At 35.6% G+C, this 20,594-nt stretch overlaps 1 protein-coding gene across 13 annotated transcripts in view; it reads right to left on the reverse strand.

Moving 5' to 3' along the window:
- IMMP1L (inner mitochondrial membrane peptidase subunit 1) overlaps positions 1–20,594 on the reverse strand; it is an 82,144-nt gene that overhangs the window by 3,288 nt on the left and 58,262 nt on the right. For all 13 annotated transcript variants that reach the window (XM_047877414.1, XM_047877416.1, XM_047877421.1 and 10 more), the window contains one exon: positions 17,829–17,955. In XM_047877414.1, coding sequence (XP_047733370.1) covers positions 17,829–17,955 — 127 coding nt within the window. The remainder of the gene's footprint in view (positions 1–17,828; positions 17,956–20,594) is intronic.

Here is a 20,594-nt window from a genome sequence, read left to right on the forward strand (position 1 = left end):
ATTCTTGTAAAGCACAATCACTTTTGTATGACCTAAGCTTCTTTCAAGTTAGCTAAATACAGTGATGAAGTGTTATCTCTGGTATAACTTAACAAATACAGAAAGGAATATGCTAAGAGAACCCAGAACATATTACCAGAAGCCCATGGAAGACTGTGACCCAGGCTATCTTTACCTAGTCCTTGATCGCAAGGAGTGGAACAAAAGGGAGGGGAGAGTAAAGCAAGCCAGTATGTAATACATGGCTTTCTGGTTTATTTAATTAAAAAAAAAAAAAACAAACAAAAACTCATTAGATCCTTAAAACAACCTGTGTAGTACTGTTATTCATAGTTAATAGAAGTAGGTTCAAATATGGGACATGCTAATCCCATTTATCTGAAGCCTATACATTCTAATCCCCATGCGTCCACTTACAGTAAAGGAATATCCTCTACATCTCACAGATGTCAATGCTTGATATAAAGTACACAAATCAAGGAAACAACCTCATCACTTATGAGCTCTTTAATACGAGCTTCTCTATAAACAGGAAAACCTCTAAGTGTGGATCTCTTAAAATCAAAGCAGTCACCTTTGCTGACCTGTCAATTACTTAGTCTCCAGTAAAAAAATTCATGATGTCGAAATTACTCCACTTATTTTTGGTATAGAGTGCGATGTACACTTTAAAAATCAATTTTATAGAAGTATACTTACATAAAGGGCACTCACTTCAAGTTTGACACTAGTTTTGGAAGGTGTGCACACCTACATAACTTAATCATAATCAAGATGTAAAAGTTCCCATCCCAGTACCAGGCAACTGATGAGATCCATGACTAGAAACTAGTTTTACCTGGTCCTAAATTTCATATAAACAAGATTGTACGTACATACTATTTTGTATCTGGCTTTTGTTCAGCAATTTTTTATGATTAATCTATCTTGTATGTATCAGTCATTCATTCCTTTTTACCTCTAAGTAGAATTCTATTGTAAGTCACAATGTTTGCTCATAAATCTACTGATGGACATTTTTCTTTGAAGTTTGGGCCTGTTACAAATAAAGCACTATAAACATTGTGTAAATAAATCCATTTCTTTTCAGTAAATACCAAGGGGTAGAATTTATGGGCCATAAGTGTATGCTTAACCTTAAACTTTTCCAAAGTAATTAAATCATTCTACACTCCTACAGCAATGTATGAATATTCTGGTTGCTCCACACCTTGGTATATTCCTTTAAATTTTTTTTTTTTTGCCATACTAGGGGCACCTTGGGGTGCTCAGTTGATTAAGCATCCAACTGTTTATTTCAGCTCAGGTCATCATCTCATGTTTCGTGGGCTTGAGCCCCACATCAGGTTCTGTGCTGTCAGCATGGAGTTGGGTTGGGATTCTCTCCCTCTGCCCCTCCCCAACTGATGCATGTGTGTGTGTGTGCACTCCCTCACTCTCAAAAATAAACTTATAAAAAATCTTTTTCCATTCTCGTAGGTTATTGGTATCACATTGTGGTTTTCATTTGCGTTTCTCTGATGGGCATTTTTTCTTGTGCTTATTAGCATATCTTTTGTGAAATATCTATTAAAATATTTTACTGTTTTAAAAATGGGTTTTCTTACTCATTTTAAGAATCCCTTTTTTACCTTGAATATAAGTCCTTTGACAGGTATTGCAAATATTTTCTCATAGACTAGGATCTTTTCTCCTTTGCAGTCTAATCTATTACAAACACTATACAATGTTTTCTAAGCTCTAGAAATTTCATTTGGTTCTTTTTTATATTTACAGTTTCTTTCCTCATTATGTTCATCCTTGAGATCCTTGAAAATATTTAGAATTAGTGTTTTAAAGCACATGTCTATTAATTCCATTACTTCTGCCTTTTCTGGATTTAATTGATTTTTCTTCTGGTTACTGGTTATACTTTCATACTTCTTCACATATCCAGTAATTTGTGATTAAGCTGGACATTCATTTGTTGAGTGGATTTTGTTGTGTTTCTTTAGAGTGTGCTGAATGTTGAGGGAGGTCTGCTTGTTTTAGGGGAGGCAGTTAAGTTAGCTGTGGATCAGCTTATTACTTTCAAGCCTCGGTTTTTAAAATTTTTTTAATGTTTATTTATTTTTGAGACAGAGACAGAGCATGAATGGGGGAGGGTCAGAGAGAGGGAGACACAGAATCTGAAATAGGCTCCAGGCTCTGAGCTGTCAGCACAGAGCCTGACGCAGGGCTCGAACTCACGAACCGCGAGATCCCGACCTGAGCCGAAGTCGGACGCTTAACTGACTGAGCCACCCAGGCGCCCCTCAAGCCTCGTTTTTAAGTTTGTTAGGTTGAGTCTATCTCACAGTGTACTCTAAGGGCTACGTTAGGCCTACTACTAAGGCAGGATATTCTGGGATCTCTATTGAATATGCTGAGTATTCAGTGACATCTATCTGTTCTGGCTGGTCAGAACTCCAGTTGCTCTCAGCCCTGTGTGAGCTCTGGGAATTGCTTGGCTCCCCACTCCTTCTTTGCTCAGTTTCTAGGTTTCACCATAAATGGGTACAATTTAGTATTCAGCAAAAGCCAAGAGAACATCTATGGAGATTTATGTTGATCATTCGGTAGCTCTGCTTTCCCAGACAGTTTCATCCATAAGTCCCAACTACTTAAACTTCCCTCTATTCCAGTCTCTGTCTCTTCAGCTCAGCAAAACCACTACCTTTGGCTCAAATTTTACTTCAGTACCTTCTGAAAGGTACCTCCTGCCTTACAGGAGAATGTAGGGACAAGTAAAGGGTTTGCTTTGTTTCTCCTCTCTTAGGAATCTGTCCTGTACTTCCTGCTTCTGCATTCTCTAAGAACAGGTGTTCCACATATTTTGTCCGATTTTCTAGTTATTTATGACAGGACAGCAAATTCAGGATCACTTCATCATTGCCAGAAACAAACGTTCAAATTATCTAATTTTAAAAGTCTGTATAATTTTTCTTAGCATACTTCATAGTAATATGAAGAGAATACTTTTGGTAAGAACTAAAAGTTCTCATGTAAGTAAAGTGGCATCTCTCTCCACCTTGCATCCCTTTCAGTTGCATCCCTTGTATGTTTCTGTTTTACCCTTTCCCTTCAAAATCTCTAGAAAAGATTTGCCAAACTCAGCATGTACAAATAAGGAAGCTCAACATGGTATTGCTTGTATCTCAAAATTGGCAAAAGTAGAAATGTTCCTCAGTAGGTAGTGGTTAAGTAAAATATGACTTATTTATATAATAGACAGCTGGTTAAAAAAAAAAAACAAATAGATTTACATGAAGACAGTGAAAAAAGTTGCAGGGCAATATGTATAAATGTTTAAAGAACCCCAGTATATAGTGCTTAATTAAAAAATGTATATAAATCTTCCTCAACTTACCATGAAGTTATGTCCAAAAAAACCCATCATAAGTTGAAAATACAGTTGACTCTTGAACAATAGGGACTGGGGTGCCGACCCCCCTCCCACTAGTCGAAAATTCATGTATTCCCTTTGACCTCCCCCAAAACTTAACTACTAATAGTTTTGTTGTTGTCGGGAAGCCTTGATGACATAAACAGTCGATTAACATGTATTTTATATATGTATTATACATTGTGTTCTTACAATAAAATAAGGTAGAGAAAAGAAAATGTTCAGAAAACATAAGTATGAGAAATACATTTACAGTACCATAGTATAAGAAAATCTACGTGTACATGGACCCATGCAGTTCAAACCCATGTTGTCTGTTCAAGGATCACCTGTATTCTAAGTCAAAAAGGCATTTAATACACCTAACCTACCGGATGCCATAGCTTAGCCTACCCTAGTTTAAACACACAACACGTATTAGCCTACACTTGAGCAAAAATCACCTAACACAAGCCTATTTTATAACCAAGGGTGACATATCTCAAGTAATTTATTGAATGCTGCACTGAAAGTGAAAAACAGAATGGCTGTATGGTACAGGATGGTTGGTTGCAAATGGTCACTTTACCCTCTTGATTTGTGAGGCTGACTGGAAGCTGTGGGTCACCTGCTGCTTCCCCACACCATGACAGTATCCTACTGCACATCAGCCCAGGAAAATATCGAAATTCAAAATTTGAAGTTCAGTTTCTACTGAATATGTATCGCTTTTGCAGCGCAATAAAGTAAAAATAAAACTTAAGTCAAACCATAATAAATCAGGGGCCGTCTGTGTGTATATACATATATACATATATACACACGCACATATATGTATCTTAATATGCCTCGTCCCTTCAGTGATACTTGTACTTTTTGAAAAGAGAACACTGTCAATCACGATGCAGGTTAGGATGAGCTTTGTTCAATTATTTATTATTTTTTTTGCCTTTGATAGTGTAGAGAGGGACTGAACTTCCAATCTATATAGAAGGTTCTGTTTCTTTCTATAGTACAAATAAATGATTGCAATTCGCACTACTGTTACCAGATCTCTGGATAACTAAAATATTAGCCTAGCTAAGAACTCATTTATTTAAATAAACATAAAGTACAACACATTTTCGGTATGGGTCCAAAACTTAAAACTTGACCTTTCTGGTATAGACTGAGGCAAGAAACAGAACAAAAATTTTCTAACCCAAAACACAGTTATTATCTGTGGGATAACCTCCTGTTTATCACTAAATTGGATATTCAAACCAGTTAAGAGAAAAAAATCCTATAGCAATATTATAATAAAATATTAGGGGCGCCTGGGTGGCGCAGTCGGTTAAGCGTCCGACTTCAGCCAGGTCACGATCTCGCGGTCCGTGAGTTCGAGCCCCGCATCGGGCTCTGGGCTGATTGATGGCTCAGAGCCTGGAGCCTGTTTCCGATTCTGTGTCTCCCTCTCTCTCTGCCCTTCCCCCGTTCATGCTCTGTCTCTCTCTGTCCCAAAAATAAATAAAAGTTGAAAAAAAAAACATTTAAAAAAAAATAAAATAATAAAATAAAAATAAAAAAATAAAAATAAAATATTAATAGATAAAATGGTAGTTTAAAATGTATTTTAAAAAGAGCTATTATAACTTTGCAACTAAAGTAGTAAGGACTCCAATAAACTCATTTATAATAAATGTTTGCAAATTACCAAAAATGGAAATCCCTAATTCCATCCATACCTTTGTTCGTTACTTCTCATAACCAAAACTGTAAGTGGTTAGATTACTTTTCCTGTTCATACCTTTGTAAATCTGCCATACCAACTTGAATGAATTTGTGAAGCTGAGTAAGAAGATATGAACATGTTTACAATGAATACCACATAGAAATTTTTACTTGGGCTCTAATCTGAATTTTCCCAGGGCTAACTTTTAAAGCATTGAAAGAACCCTTAAAACATTCTTGTTTTTCCTTTCTACGTCAGAGGTTTACTTCCTGATGTATGATAAAACCTAATCTCAGGGCTGGACAAAAGAATCAAGCCTCTAGTTCTTAGCTATACTTACTGAGGTCTAGTTAAGTGCCTCCTTTATAGTACAAGCAACAAATGTAATTGCCTCATGGCCCGCGGGTGTCCATTTAACAAAAGAGGCTTTGTGAACCAACCCACAGGTGTTACTTTTCTGGATTCAAGTGAAATCTGACGCAAGAGTCCACAATATCAAATAACACATTTACTAAATAGCAATCAAACTCATTTATTTAAGCAAAAAATATCTAATTAAGAAAAAGTTCCAACTGAAGAATATTTGTATGTCTGGCCTTTCAAAAGTTTCAAGAAACAGAAAACCCTAATAATAGATTCATTGTTAATTAACCCTTTTTGGCGGGATATTTTATAATCTACAGGCAACAAAGGTAGGGTATGCACTGGCCTGCTACTACTCAAACCTCAGTAAGCTTTCTAAAATGACTATAAATGAAAAGGAAAACAGTAGTTATTAAAGAAACAAACAAAAATCATAAAGGCAAGGAAAGGGACAAAGTTTTAGGAATCCTTTTTTGACATCATTTTTTCCTTTTCCTGAATTATAAAGGAAAAGGAGAGGTACACACATCTTATGAAAGCAGTCAGATAAAGCCTTATTTCTTTTTGGCAAAAGTAAATGGGGTAATACATCAGTTAACACTTTAATCTTAAGAGTATGTAATTTTCCACATATATTTTCAAGATTTTGTTTTGGGTCTCCTGGAATGATAAATGTGAAATATAAAAATGTATAATTTCCCTACCCTGGAAAAAAGCCCATATGATGAATGTACATTTCATTTCACATGTCATTTCACTCTAACAATTAATGCCAAAAAATTGTTTTTTATGTTACTATCTTCCAGTTAAGCAGGATCAAGTCAAATTACTATATACCATTATGTGGCTAATGCATATTCTGCTTAATCATGACTTATATAACCAAAACATAGCCATGGTAAGATGCTGCGCATACAAGCTACTAGGGAGAATATTGGGAAATGAAATAATTAGGGAGAAATTGGGAAATGAAAGAACTTCATAAAACCCAGTATTAGTATGATTCATGCAAAAGCAAAATTAGAAACATCATCAATAATTATTGGAGTTTATGCTCCCTATAACACCAACAAAAGCTATACACAAAGATATGTATGTCAGAAAGTGAAGCACTGAATCCTCTAGGAGGCCATCAAGTAGAAGAGCTTTTGATAACACAAGGCAGAGAAAACATGATTAATTTTAATTTCAAAAAATGGGAGTCTCAACTGCCAGTTATGAGTATCTCTGAAAGCCAAACTCAGAAACAGTTTCACAAACATTCTATTTTCATGGACATTCTCCTTGGCACAACTTCTTGCCCACGTTTGTCTACCTGGAGTCCTGATGGTGGTACTCCCAAATGCTAGATGCCTGACAAAGGGATTAACATTTGTAAGGACCAGGCAGGAAACAGTTAACACACTGAGTATTTCAGTGGGTACTATTTCCGGGCAGTTCTGCTTCTTTTTCTCCCCATTTAAATGCTCACTTATTACTCTTCTATCTGCATCATTCATGGGGACTGTTATTGTTCTTCCCTACTTAAAAATGTGCCACGTTGGGTTCATTAGCCAATTATCACCAAAGAGGAATTTCACAGAAGTTCCAATAGGCTATAGCTCCAGGTTGGAGTAATGATGGGGGATGCTTATTGAGCATCTGCTTGCTGAATAGGTTTAGAACTTAATCTAAGACTTGACTTGCTCATTCCCATAGCTATTGCAAGCTAAGCTCCGCAAGTACTTAATACCTCCATCCAGCCTGAAGAGGAATTTCTGATGGGCTGTCTCAGCACAGTGGTTAAAAGATACAGTCACAAGAGTCCTGAGTTCAAAATGTAGCTCTGCCACTTACTAGGTTAAGTACCTTAAGCAGGTTATTTAAAACTCTTCTATATAACTGAGACTAATAAATACCTTACAGAAATATTTCAGAGAACCAAATGAAACAATACATAAGGCTCCTGGCACCCAGTTAGCACTCACTAATTATTAGCTACTGTGTTTATCAGCTGCCCCACCTGCTGGTATGAATGGTGTCTGATGGGCTTTCTTTGTTCCTAGTTTCCTAAACAGTTTACCCAGTTCTCTGCAAAGTGAAATTCAGTTTTTAAGATCAAATCTCCCAAATGTAGTTAAGACTACCATTTTTATTTTTTCAACAGGCATCTTAAGCAATGTTTATTAAATACCAAATGCTTAGGCTCTTCCTTGTGAAGCTTTCACTTCTTTGCAACTGTATACCAACAAGTCAGAAGGTACACAGTGGGGGAAGGTGTTGGGACTAAAGCCAACAAACATGCCTTTTCCATCCAAGTACTAACCCGGCCTGACCCTGCTTAGCTTCTGAGATCAGACAACAAATATGCCTTGCCATCCTAGCCATCTAGTATTAATGTCCCAATCCTATAGTATTGTTTTTCTAGGACAATAGATTATTTTGCTCTTCTTTTTTGTTCTATTTGTAAAATAATGTTACCTGTTTTGCTTTTGGATTAGTACTTAAAAGAAGCATCTCAATTCTCATTTCAAGACTATCTCTGTAGCTTCATTTTAATACACCCTACTGTACACTCTGGTTCTCATATTCCAAAATACGAGCCTAACTTAATGAAACACAGGGTATTTCAGAGAGTAGTAGAATGGAGTGGTAAGTATGTAAATAATGAATTTTCTCATTCTCTGAGAAAAGTCTAAACAGTTGGCAAATCAGATATACACATACTGTGCAAAGCATGTACTATTATGTTTCCACCAAAATTTTTATTCCTGGGACTTCAAATAATTCTTCCCAAAGTCAAAACTCATCCCTATATGGATTTACTCCTATAGATGAATGAATAGAGCTTTTTTCCATTTTCTATGGCTCCCATACCTAAGTACTTCATATAGAGACTGGCTAAGAAATCTGATTCAACAGCTGAAATGGTATAAGAAATAGAAAATCTGGGGTAGAAAAGAGTCCATACTCCAAAGAAGAAATAATTACAATGAAATATGTAGATCTTGTTGTATTTGATGTTACCAATGCCTTAAAAAAAACACACAAAAGGCATTATGTTACATGTTTTTCTTGACAGATAATTAATTCTTCCACTTGTGTTTTATTCATCAAAACCACAACTCTAATGCACCATACCTTGGAAGGTATTTAAAACGAAACCTAGCTTTGTGAATACAAAATTCCAAGTTAGACTAGTGGACGACAGATGACATTTTTTGTAACGATGTAGTAAGGTACAAAGAGGAGAATAGCTGGAGATCTTTAAAAAGTAAATTTATCTCTGAGGGCTGAGAGCACCAAAACATTGTTTTAACTAAGAGATCATGAGAATACACTGTGGACATTCAGGAGGGAATTGTATAATACCCAAATGTCATTCTAGGAAAGCACTTGGGTTTTTTTTCCCCACTTATAATAATTTAGCTGCCACTGTATTCATTTAAAATAAAGTCTCTCTTAGGCTTATTAGACAGGCTATATCTTCTCTCCATTTCCCAAATTAACATGTCCCCCCAGAATCTCCTAATGTACCATCTACCCTCATTGTTAAAACCAGAAATCTGGCTCCATTTTAAGCCCTTCAGTTCCATTTCTTCCAGCATCCAATCCAGTCTAGATATTTCCTTACTCTTTCTCCAAACTTTGTACTGCTTTCCATTCTTAATGTTATTATCTTAATTATGTCTTACAGCCTATTAACTGGTCTCTCAGCCTCCAGTCTTTCCTACTCCAAACTTTATTAATCTATACTAATATCGGAGTGACTTTTTTTTTCCAAGAATTTAATAATATTGGGTTTTTTTACACAAGAAGTAAACTTTAAAGTTTTTATTTTAAGGGTGATTTAAAAAAAACTATCTGATCATGTTATTTCCCTGTTTGAGACACAAGGAACTGAGTGCTGTTTACCTTTTCATTTCTTTTCACTACCCACCCCTCCCCACTATATGTCCCAGACAGGAGAACTTACTTTTTGGCAGATGCCCAAAGCATAATGATATACTCTCCCTTCTAGACCTTATGAATATGCTGCTTGCTTTGGTCAACTCCTACTGATTCTTTAGAATTTCAACTCAAGCTTTATTCCCCTGCCTGTCTGGAAAAATCCTATCAATCCCAGTCTAAATAAATATCGTCTTCTGCCTTATCATAGCACCCTGTATATAATTCTATTTCATCACATTGTAATTCCTTGTCTGCTCTTCCAATCTGGCTATAAGCTTCTAGAGCTATACTGTCCATTTTGCTATCCGCTAGTAACACATGTGGCCTTTTGATTTTACAAATTATATAAAATTCAAATTCAGTTCCTCAGACACACTAGCTATGTGTCCTGTGCTCAGCAGTCACATGTGCCTAGTGGCTACCATACTGGACAGTGCAGATCTAGAATATTCCCACTTTGCAGAAAGGTCTATTGCACAGCACTGAAGGCAGAGACTTAATCTACTTTAACATAGTTCTGGCCCTCAAGTAAGTGCTCAATAGCACTTAGTTATGGAATTAATAAATACATAAATAAATAAAAGTAAAAGGAAATTTGTGAAGTTAATGTCTGGCAAATTTTGCCTGCCACTATGGCTTGCTGAGGACCACTTATGTCTTCTCTACCAACCCACCTCCCCAACTCCCAAGTCCAGTGCTTCTAGCTGCTCTGGAGCACAGCCTCAGTAAAGAAGATGCCTAAATGCTGGGATTGGTTTGCGGTTAGGTACTACATTTGCATTTAGGGTTAGAAATCCATATTGGCCCATGACCTTACACCTACTTTGACTTTCTTTTCATAGGTAAGTCAGGTCAAATTCATGTTTCTTCAGATGACAAAAAGACTCTCTAATCCTTCCTGATTTAGAGATTCATACACACAGTGTACAGGAAGTAGATCAGAATCTTAAGTTGCAGCTTACAATTTTAAATTTCTCACCCTACAGTTTTAACTGTTAAGGAGACAAATCTCTCTGTTGGCACGTCAGGTGTGTTTAGTGGGGATGCAGGCACTAGCTGTGTCAAACTAAATGATTCCTACGCTATCTTCCAATAGTTATGAAAATTCTAATGCAAGAGGAAAGCATTCATATATGTAGGTTAGCAGTACAATGGCTTATAATGCCAACAGTTTAACTTACAATTTTCAACTGTCTTATAACATGCATACCTACTTTTACATGTTATTCCTCTTTTCCAATTCTAATTTTAGGCACATGATACTTTAGTAGAGTGAGAATGCTTTTATGGACTAACATTAAGTGAGTCACTGAAACCCACAGAATTTTAATTACTTAAAGTGGGAACATAAGAACTTCATTTAGACGCTTATTTCAAAAGACATTTCAACATATTCCACCTTTTCAACAGCAGCTTTCCAGCAGAGCACTGTATCAGATTAGGAGGCCACATGACACTCGGAATATACTCTCTACCATTAGAGATACAGTCTGCTTCAGGTGCTGACGCTGAACAGCAGCATTACAATTTCAGTCTTCTTAATTTCTTTCTCCCAATTCCTTTTAGGCAACCTTAAAGTAGAAAGGTCTCATATAACTTTCAGATAAACATACATAAATATTTCCATTTTACTGAATTGCATAACTGCCTCCCTCGATTCACATCAATGGCACTGATTTTCCAACTCTGAGTGGTTAAAATATATTTAGGTGAGCAAAACACAGTTTCAAGAAGACTTGTTACTCTTTCAGCACAAATGCTGATCTTCATATGTATATGAATATATATTCAAACATACATAAGATAAAATACATTTCTACAAAATAAAATTCTATAAACTACATCTTACTGTTAAAATAAGATTAAATTTTTCTGAAAATGTCCAGAGAACCCATCAGAAAATGCTTAAGTTGTGGAGGCCTCAAAGATGGTTATTTAATGTTAATATCAGAAGAAAAACACCTCAGAATTGTAAACAATAAGTCAAATTTATCTTCAGAATTGTGTTAGCTATAGGATGAAAAAGTCACGTCATCTCCGCAGTGAACTTCACTTTAGCAAAAGAGTAAACATATTTCCTCCACATCAGCTGCAATCAAGGCATTAGCAGTATGCCACGATTGATTATCCCGGGACCCGTTGCTGAGAAATGGATGTGTAGCACAGGTTTTTATCACTATAGTCTGCAAAAAGCAAGTCTCTTGCTTAGATATCCTAGTTGTAATAAGTGACATTATTAGGTAGTTCTTCTAGTTAAATGACATAAGGATTTAGTGTATCAGCAGCTTATAATAAACAAGCCCTTTCAATCTGATGATTCCTTTCCCTCCACATAAGTACTTTTTGTGTTTATAATACAAGTGGTAATAGAAGACCATATGGTTGTGACTTTTAGCTAAAGTAAATGACATTTAAACAAACAGAAAAACAGCATTAAGATATTCAAGGATTTGAACTATGACCTAAATACACAGTACACAGTAAGGGGCTATTAGTGTTAACTTTATACAGTGACCATTTTCTAACACTGTCCAAATAGTGAGTTTTTCAGTTTGCTGATCAGTTTTTCAGAAATATTTTCCAATACACTGTAAAACAGCTTTATCACTGGCATATTACCCCATTTACAACTTTTCTTTTTAAAACAGTATCCCACCAATATATCCTGAGAACATTTAATCAGTTCTTTCTGAAATATAAAATTGTTTTCTATTGCTTACATCTCTCTCAATAACAATAATGATGTTGTTATTAACATATATATAATTTTTTTTAAAGGCAAGAAATACTACATTCCTTAGTCACCTAACAGACTACTGTTTGGTGAACGTTTCACCTTTTGTGTATAACACTGGGATCTGTGGTAGCAAAAACGAAAAAGTTTTAAATAGCCTTATATTTTGATAGGTTAATAATAGATTAAAACATAATTTTTCTAATAAGTATAGATATGTTTGCTTTAACAAAAATAAAAGATTGTGATGCTCTAATTACAGGAATATACTGAAATCCCCATAATCACAGATCTATTAATATGTCCATTTAATACAGTGGCTGCTATGGTTGAAAAACTATAAAGTTGTAATTACATGAAAGATTTAAAAATGATTCATAATATAGTGAACAGCCAATGCAAAGCAGAAGTTTACACTTAAAGCAACAATTTACCAATTACAGGTAACAACTTTACCCATCGTTAATCTGCCAACCAGTAAAAGGATCAAAAGAACAGAATACTTATATAGTAGTTAATACGTGCAAAAAGCACACGAATTTCTACTGAAATGTAGAAAACTGTCGTGACCATACAGCCTAATTAGCAGGCACTGCATGTTGCTAGGGCAATTTAGTCTTTACCTAACAAAACTACCACAGCATTTCTGGGGCAACAAACCTTCCCTTAGAAGGTCCAGGGTACCTCATCTACCACTCCTTTAGAAGACTTAGTCTAGACCACATTCAGAGTATTCCACAACAATAAGTCAATTCAGAGCCAGGTGAATTTTTAGTTTGCTTAATAAAAGGGCTGAAAAATGTCACTGATTCCAAAAGTAAGTCACTTGGGCACTCTGCTGTCCTGCTACAAAGTAACAAGGACATCCTAATATTTTCTACAACTTTCATCTGGAATCATGGAAGGTGGTCAGGTAGCCTGTGGAACTAGCTTAGCTTTCAAAACATCTATGAAGACTACAATAACCCCAGATTGCCAGTTTCTCAGTATTATATGGTTTACTGAGCTACTGGAACACCTACCTTACCTGAAAAATAGTAACAACATGCACTTAGGAGCAAGTTTGCAGCAGAAACTAAAGGAAATTGAGGAGTAGAACAGAAATTAGAAGAAAACATGGTTGGACCCTAAACATATACACGTTTGTCCACCCTTCAAGTATTTTTAAAGTACCTACCAGATGTTCTATCAAAGTTCATGTGCTAGGAAATCAGCTGTGGTCAAAACAAATCTTTGCCATGAAAAACCTTATATTCTAAAGCAAGAGTCAGCAAACTTCTTCTGTAAAGGGCAGATAGTAAACAGCCTAAGCTTTGCAGGCCATATCATCTCTGTTACAACTACTCAACTCTGCTCTTGCAGTGAAAGCAGCCACAGACAATATATAAACAAATGAGAGTGCCTGTATTCTAATTAGACCTTTAACCACAAGTACAGGCAGCAGGAAGAATGATCTTACAGGGTCTCCAGGATATTGTAAGGCCTAGACTTTTCTTATGAGTGAAATGTGAGGTCACTTGGGTCTTTGAGGAAAAGACTAACATTATTATACTTAACAAGCACCATTATTAAAAAGGATCATTTCAGAGTCTGTGTAGAGAATAATCAGTGATGGTGTAGGGAGGCAAGAAAATGGGAAAGGTAAAAGCAGAAAGCAGTCTGAAGTTATTCCAAGGAAACAAGATATGAATTTGTCTTACACCCCAATGGTAGCAGCATTTGCTAAATGCTTCTACTTCCAACTAAATTATTTTTGGCAAATTAGTGGCTTTTAACTTCAAACTCAGGAATTCCTGTAGTATGGAAAGGCAAGTTATTCAAGATGTTTGAGCTGAGTATAATATGTTTCTTTTCAAAGTCACAAATTAAGCTCATATCCTAGTAGCCAATGCTCAGCCCATAACCCAAGAAAAGCATTTTTGGCCTCAACACCACTGAAATGAGCAAAACCCACTCCAACAGTACCTGATAGGGACTGCTCAGTTTCCAAAAGCTTAATGCAAAAAAATAAATCATGGTTTGTAAGTGTTGCTGCCACATGGACTTTTAGAACTCTGGAATGAATAAAATGGTTCCACATCACTTAACCAATGATCTGTTTATATTCATTTTTGCCAACTTACGAACAATGCTATTTCTTTCATATGCTAAACTCTAAGTTGTAGGTTCCAAATGACAATTTTGGTGTTTTGCTTTCTGAAGCACCTACTTAGGAGAATTTTTTTTTTTTTGCCTGGAATTCACAACATATTTAATATTCATCATCTTTACCAAGCAACTCAATCAAGATCTGAATAGAAATGTCTTCATCATAAACAACAATGATTTTTCTAAGAGGTTACATAGGTAAGGGAAAGAAACCCATCTCATAATATACAGCACCAGTGTGCCACAGAGATAGCTAAAAAAGGAACACTCTAGAGGGGGAGATCCTGCAAAGGTTTGGATATCTCTTCAGAGTGCTCCAAATTTGGATGAATTTTTGTTATAAATCACCTTGATTAATGGAACACATTTGCTAAAGTGGTTCTGTAATAACTATACAATTCTACTTGCTTGAAAAGCCCAGCTTAGAAAAACTGGTGGAAGTAGGGAAGCCTTCAAAAAAATCAGTGGCGGGGGCGTCTGGGTAGCTCAGTCGGTTAAGCATCCGGCTTCAGCTCCGGTCATGATCTCACAGTCTGTGAGTTCGAGCCCCGCGATGGGCTCTGTGCTGACTGCTCGGAGCCTGGAGCCTGCTTTGGATTCTGTGTCTCCCACTTGCACTCTGTCTCTCAAAAATAAATAACCATTAAAAAAAAAAAAAGATTAAAAAAAATAAAATCAGTGGCTTCTCTTTCAGGACCAATATTGCCCCTGATCAAAAATAGTCCCCTTTCTTTTTTAAAAAAAATATTGAAGACAAATACATTTAAGGGAAGTACAATTTGATGAGATAAGAGTAGAATAATAATCAGTAGAAGATATTTTGGGAGAAGTAGTAGTAGCATGGTAAGGAGTACAATTTTGGATGCAGCCAGGGGATGTGTTTGAATTCCAACTGTCTCTCACTGTTTGAAACTGGGCAATCTATTTAACCTCCCTGTTGTCCAGTTTTCTCATCTGTCAAATACTACTACTACCTATCTTATTGGGTTGCTGTTTGGTTGATTAAATAAATTAAGCCTTGTAAAGAGTTTCAACAGTATCTGGTACAGAGTAAATACATAATAAGTGTTAGCTAATAGTACTACAATTATGTCTGTCACTTATAAATGTCAAACCAAAGTGAACAAAATATACCTCGAACAATATGGCAGCATCCTCTAATTTATCGATTCATAGACAATAAAAATTCGATGAATGTATTTCCTTATACAGAATATTCAAAAAATTTACATCTTACAGTGCTCTGATTATTTGCTCAGATTACTTAGCAAAGATCTAATCCCCTGATGTTCTTCCTCTAATAACTCTTAAGAAAACACCAACAATTGTATGATGTTTAAGTACACAGAGAGGAGATGCCATCATGTATATGTTTTGTTCTTCTGTCTACTGGCAAAATTATTTCTGGTCTCAAGTATATTCTTGTTGCTAAAACAACTTAAAGGTGACTAGAATGTTTATGAAATGTTAACACTCATATGAAGATGAAACATTATGCAAAATTCTGACATTTTTAAATGAAGTATAAAAGAATACCAAGTCCATGATGAAGGTCATAGAAAAAAATAGGTTATCTGATAATACGCTATCATCTTCAACATTATTACTACTATCAGCTAACAATTACTAGTATGTTTAGCATTGTGGTAATAAACATCAAAAACATTTGCACTGCTGAATCATAGTGCATTATGTGTGGTACATAAATAATAGATTTATTAATCTACTGATCAAACTTACAAGGCAATCAAAGGCTATTATAGTTAAAAATAAATACCCAATGACCAAGACAATTTAACTCTTAATTATTTTTTTATATTGGGAATGAAGATAGTTAACAGTAAAGTTAGTCAACAGCTGTAACAGCTACATCAATAATTTGAGGGTGAATAGGGGCGCCTGGGTGGCGCAGTCAGTTAAGCGTCCGACTTCAGCCAGGTCACGATCTTGCGGTCCGGGAGTTCGAGCCCCGCGTCAGGCTCTGGGCTGATGGCTCAGAGCCTGGAGCCTGTTTCCGATTCTGTGTCTCCCTCTCTCTCTGCCCCTCCCCCATTCATGCTCTGTCTGTCTCTGTCCCAAAAATAAATAAACGTTGAAAAAAAAAAAATTTGAGGGTGACACAGAGTATATTTAAGAAAGTAAAAAATTAAGCTATAACACTAAAGTAAGAAAAGCACATGTTCAGTAAAGAAAAGACCACCCTCCCCTGCCATAAGCTCTGTCACAGCAGCTGGGTGATTGGTGAGAGGAGCTAACATTACACCTGCTCCTCACTCTTCCATTCTGCTGCTCTTGCTCTCTTTTTCTAACTGGATAATCAAGTTGATTAGACTAAGGCATATACAATTTCTATTCTAAAAATTTAAATCAGATTTAAAAAGACTAAACTACAGACTTTGATTTTACCAGATTTGCCACTAACAAGTCAGTGGAAAAATTTTCTAAGCCAGGATCCTAGATGCGATTTAGCTGGCATTTCTCCTTTGTCTTCTCCAATCGATGACAATTCTTGTCTTTCATGACTTTGACATTTATATATATATATATATTTTTTTTTTAACGTCTATTTATTTATTTTTGAGGGAGAGAGACAGAGCATGAGCAGGGGAGGGGCAGAGAGAAAGGGAGACACAGAATCTGAAGCAGGCTCCAGGCTCTGAGCTGTCAGCATAGAGCCCAACGCGGGCTTCAACCCACGAACCATGAGATCATGACCTGAGCCAAAGTCGGATGCTTAACCGACTGAGCCACCCAGGTGTCCCATGACTTTGACATTTTTTAAGAGTATTAGTCAGTTATGTTGCAGAATGACACTCAGGGTTTGTCTGATGCTTTCCCATGATTAGGCAGAGGTTACACTTTCTTCTGCAAAAATACCACAAAAGTGATGCGCCCTTCCAGTGCTTCACTTCAGGAACTACATTATGTTGATATGTCCTTTTATTGGTGGTTAACCTTGATCACTCAATTAAGTGGTGCCTTCCAGTTTCCCCTCTACGAGCTACTATTTGTCCCTTTGTAATAAATGTCTTGAAGGAGATACTTTGAGACTATGCAAATAAGTTATTTTTCTCAAACTTTTGCCCAATATTTTAACATTCATTGGTGAATCATGCCTGCAACAATTATTATTGAGGTATTTATGTAGGGCTTTAAAGGGAACTAAAATATATAAAATATAATGGCCAAGTTGTTCTTAATACATATATTTTTTAAAATGTTTGCTTATTTTTGAGAGAGAATGCAAGTGGGGGAGGGGCAGAGAGAGAGGGGTACAGAGGAACCGGAGGGGGCTCTTTGCTGACAGCAGAGAGCCCAATGCAGAGCTTGAACCCATGAACCATGAGATCATGATCTGAGCCAAAGCCAGATGTTCAACCAATTGAGCCACCCAGGCGTCCCTTGATACAAACATATTTAAATTCTACTGAATGCAGCATTTTAACTTATATTCAAAATATGAAAAAAAAGTTATTTTCTTTTGTCAGTGTGTTCAGTTAATGCTAATCAATGAATAACATAATTAAAATGTTACTTACATAACTATGGCTTTTAAAGAAATCTGATGGACTATTGGTGAGGATTTTGTCTCCTTCCAAACCAATTACTCTTTTACAAATGTTTGATTTTGGATCACTTGGGCTTTTTGCAATCACAATGTCACCTCTGAGGGGAAAAAAAGTCAAAGAAAGGTCAGTGTTATTTATTAAGCATAAACACATGGACGGACCCTTACAACTTAAAGCCAACACTGTTTATCCTCTCACATACTGACCCTCTCATACATTTACCAGCTTTGTGATTGTTTTATGGGTCAGAATACAACAAGAGTAGTGGAAGCTATTAGAAGATTTTAAAATTTCTGGTAATTCCGTAAGAATTACCTTCTTGCACTATACTTACTATATATTACTTCCATATCCAAATTTTTAGAACCAAAACTATGTAAAAGCAATTCCACGTAAGTATCACCAAATTAACTATGTTAATTTTACTGCCCAGCCAGTAGTATTGACTCTAGAGCACATAAAAATATAGAAATAGCAGAAATATTTCCCTAGAGCTCAAAGAACTGAGGAATTACAATATATATAAACAACCCAGATAATTTACAGTATAGTCAGACTTATTTTTGAGGGATAATATCACAAGATACAACCAAATAAAATGCTAAAAGCTGCCCAAACACATACTACAAAAAATAAATTGGAGTACCAAACATATATAATCAATATGGGTATGATTACTTATCAAAGGCACGATTCATGGAAGAAATAACAATATATATGTGTTAGAAAAATAAGAAAGATCTTTAAAAGTGGAAATGAAGGAGACAAAATGGAGGAAGGAGACAAAATAAGGCTAACACCCCAACCAAACAGAACACAATTCTCTTTCTGCAAAAAATTAGTAGTAAGTGAATTCTGTTGACTAACCCACATATTTGAAAGGATTTAATATATTATTGTTTGCACACAGTTGCGGAAATAATTTGATGTTAGTTATAATAAAAGGTGCACATATCGAAATAGCAAAAGCTATAAAAATAAAGGGAAGATGATAGTCAAATCAGAAACCTAGTTATTGTTATATACATAAGTATTAATATGAGTTCTAAACTTTTTGGTAGCCAAGTCAAAAATGAAATTCTGATTAATTACACTGGAATCATTAGCTAACAAAAAAAAAGTTTAGTTTGGGAGGTAAGACAAAATTGTCTTAAATAACCAAATCAAAGAGGAATGAATATACAGGAAGGATTCTTATGTAAGGTTATAAAAGACGCCTTCTTCATCAGAAATTTTACAGTAATAGTATTCACTGGAACAATAATTTCTTGGAGTTGAAAGCTATTAAAATACTAAATTCTAGAGGCGCCTGGATGGCTCAGTCAGTCAAGCATCCAACTCCTGATTTCAGCTCAGGTCATAATCCCAGGGTCACAAGATTGAGCCTTGCGTCAGGCCCCACGCTGAGTATGGAGCCTGCTTAAGATTCTTTATCTCTCCCTCTACCCCTCTCCCCACCCTTGTACTCTCTCTCTCTCAAAAAATAAATAAAAATAAAACATTAAATTCTATAATTTGCAGGTAATATAAGGCTGCCCTTTCTCTGAAATGGGAAAAACTAGTCTCTTTTCAACCAACTGGAACCATACCAATGGAACTTTCAGATGAATAAGCTTGCAAAGATTGTAACATACTAAACAAAGTTGATTTTGGCTAGCTTTGGGGAAATAAAATGTTTTCTGTGGATGTTTTATTCAGTTTACGTTTTAAAAATAATAAATATGACCCTTAAATTCTGTACTTGAATGGTAACATAAAAATCATAATTCAGTCAAGGTGTTTTTACAGAAACCAATATTAATGCAGATTATACTTTTGGTGGTCTAACTATAGAGCTTACAAAATAATTTTTCCTTGGATTCTCAACTCTTTCAAATAGGGTGTTTACAGGAACTTAATAGGAGTAAGGTTTAAATTTTCCTTTCACATTTATAGTTATAAACATCCTGATTAACCTACTAAATTGTAAGCTTTTGAAAAAGACCAATATTTTATTCATCTTAACATTCTCTATAATATACTGCATATGTTATAAGTTAGGTGCTCATTAACTATTTGGTGAAAGAATAAATAGTAATAAGAGACTGTGATTATTATAAATATGAGTGTTCTGTGCATTTAACTGAAAAGAGATTCATGTGCTTTAAATACTAGTTATGCAGACTTTTATTTTGCCTAAACGGATGGCTATTCTAGCTTTAGAAACAGGCAGCTAGCTGAAGGATCTCTTGCCAAGTGTCCGAGATTCCCCTAAAATCTCAGAGTTCTGTGCTGTAGGTAAAAGGAATACTGAGGAGAGTAATATTTTTAAAGTTGAAGTTACCAACCAACTCCCTTGGTTGTAAAAGTTATTTGGTATATCTCATATAAACACCAGATTTTGAGCTGCCCTTTAACCTAATGGGCCTCTTGAATGAATAGAATACAAAATGAAACCTCCAAAGAATCTCAATTAACTTACTGAATGTCGTTATTTGTATTACCCATCTGAATGCAAAGAGTATCTATTAAAAAAAAGATAATATTGAGCTATTCATTCAAAATCTATTTAGCCAACAAGTTCAGCTTCTTGTTAAAGATGCTCAAGGACTAGGAGAGTAAAATCATCTCATTAGCATGGAAAACAGCAGTTTATCTTCATGCTACAGTGATGCTAGGTCTCTAATTAATCCAAAGACTATATGAAGTGCTTTGGATATAAGGTAAAAAGGAAAGAAAGCTAGAACACAACCCCTG

The sequence above is a fragment of the Prionailurus viverrinus genome, chromosome D1 (assembly GCF_022837055.1).
Source record: "Prionailurus viverrinus isolate Anna chromosome D1, UM_Priviv_1.0, whole genome shotgun sequence".
Classification (NCBI taxonomy): domain Eukaryota; kingdom Metazoa; phylum Chordata; class Mammalia; order Carnivora; family Felidae; genus Prionailurus; species Prionailurus viverrinus.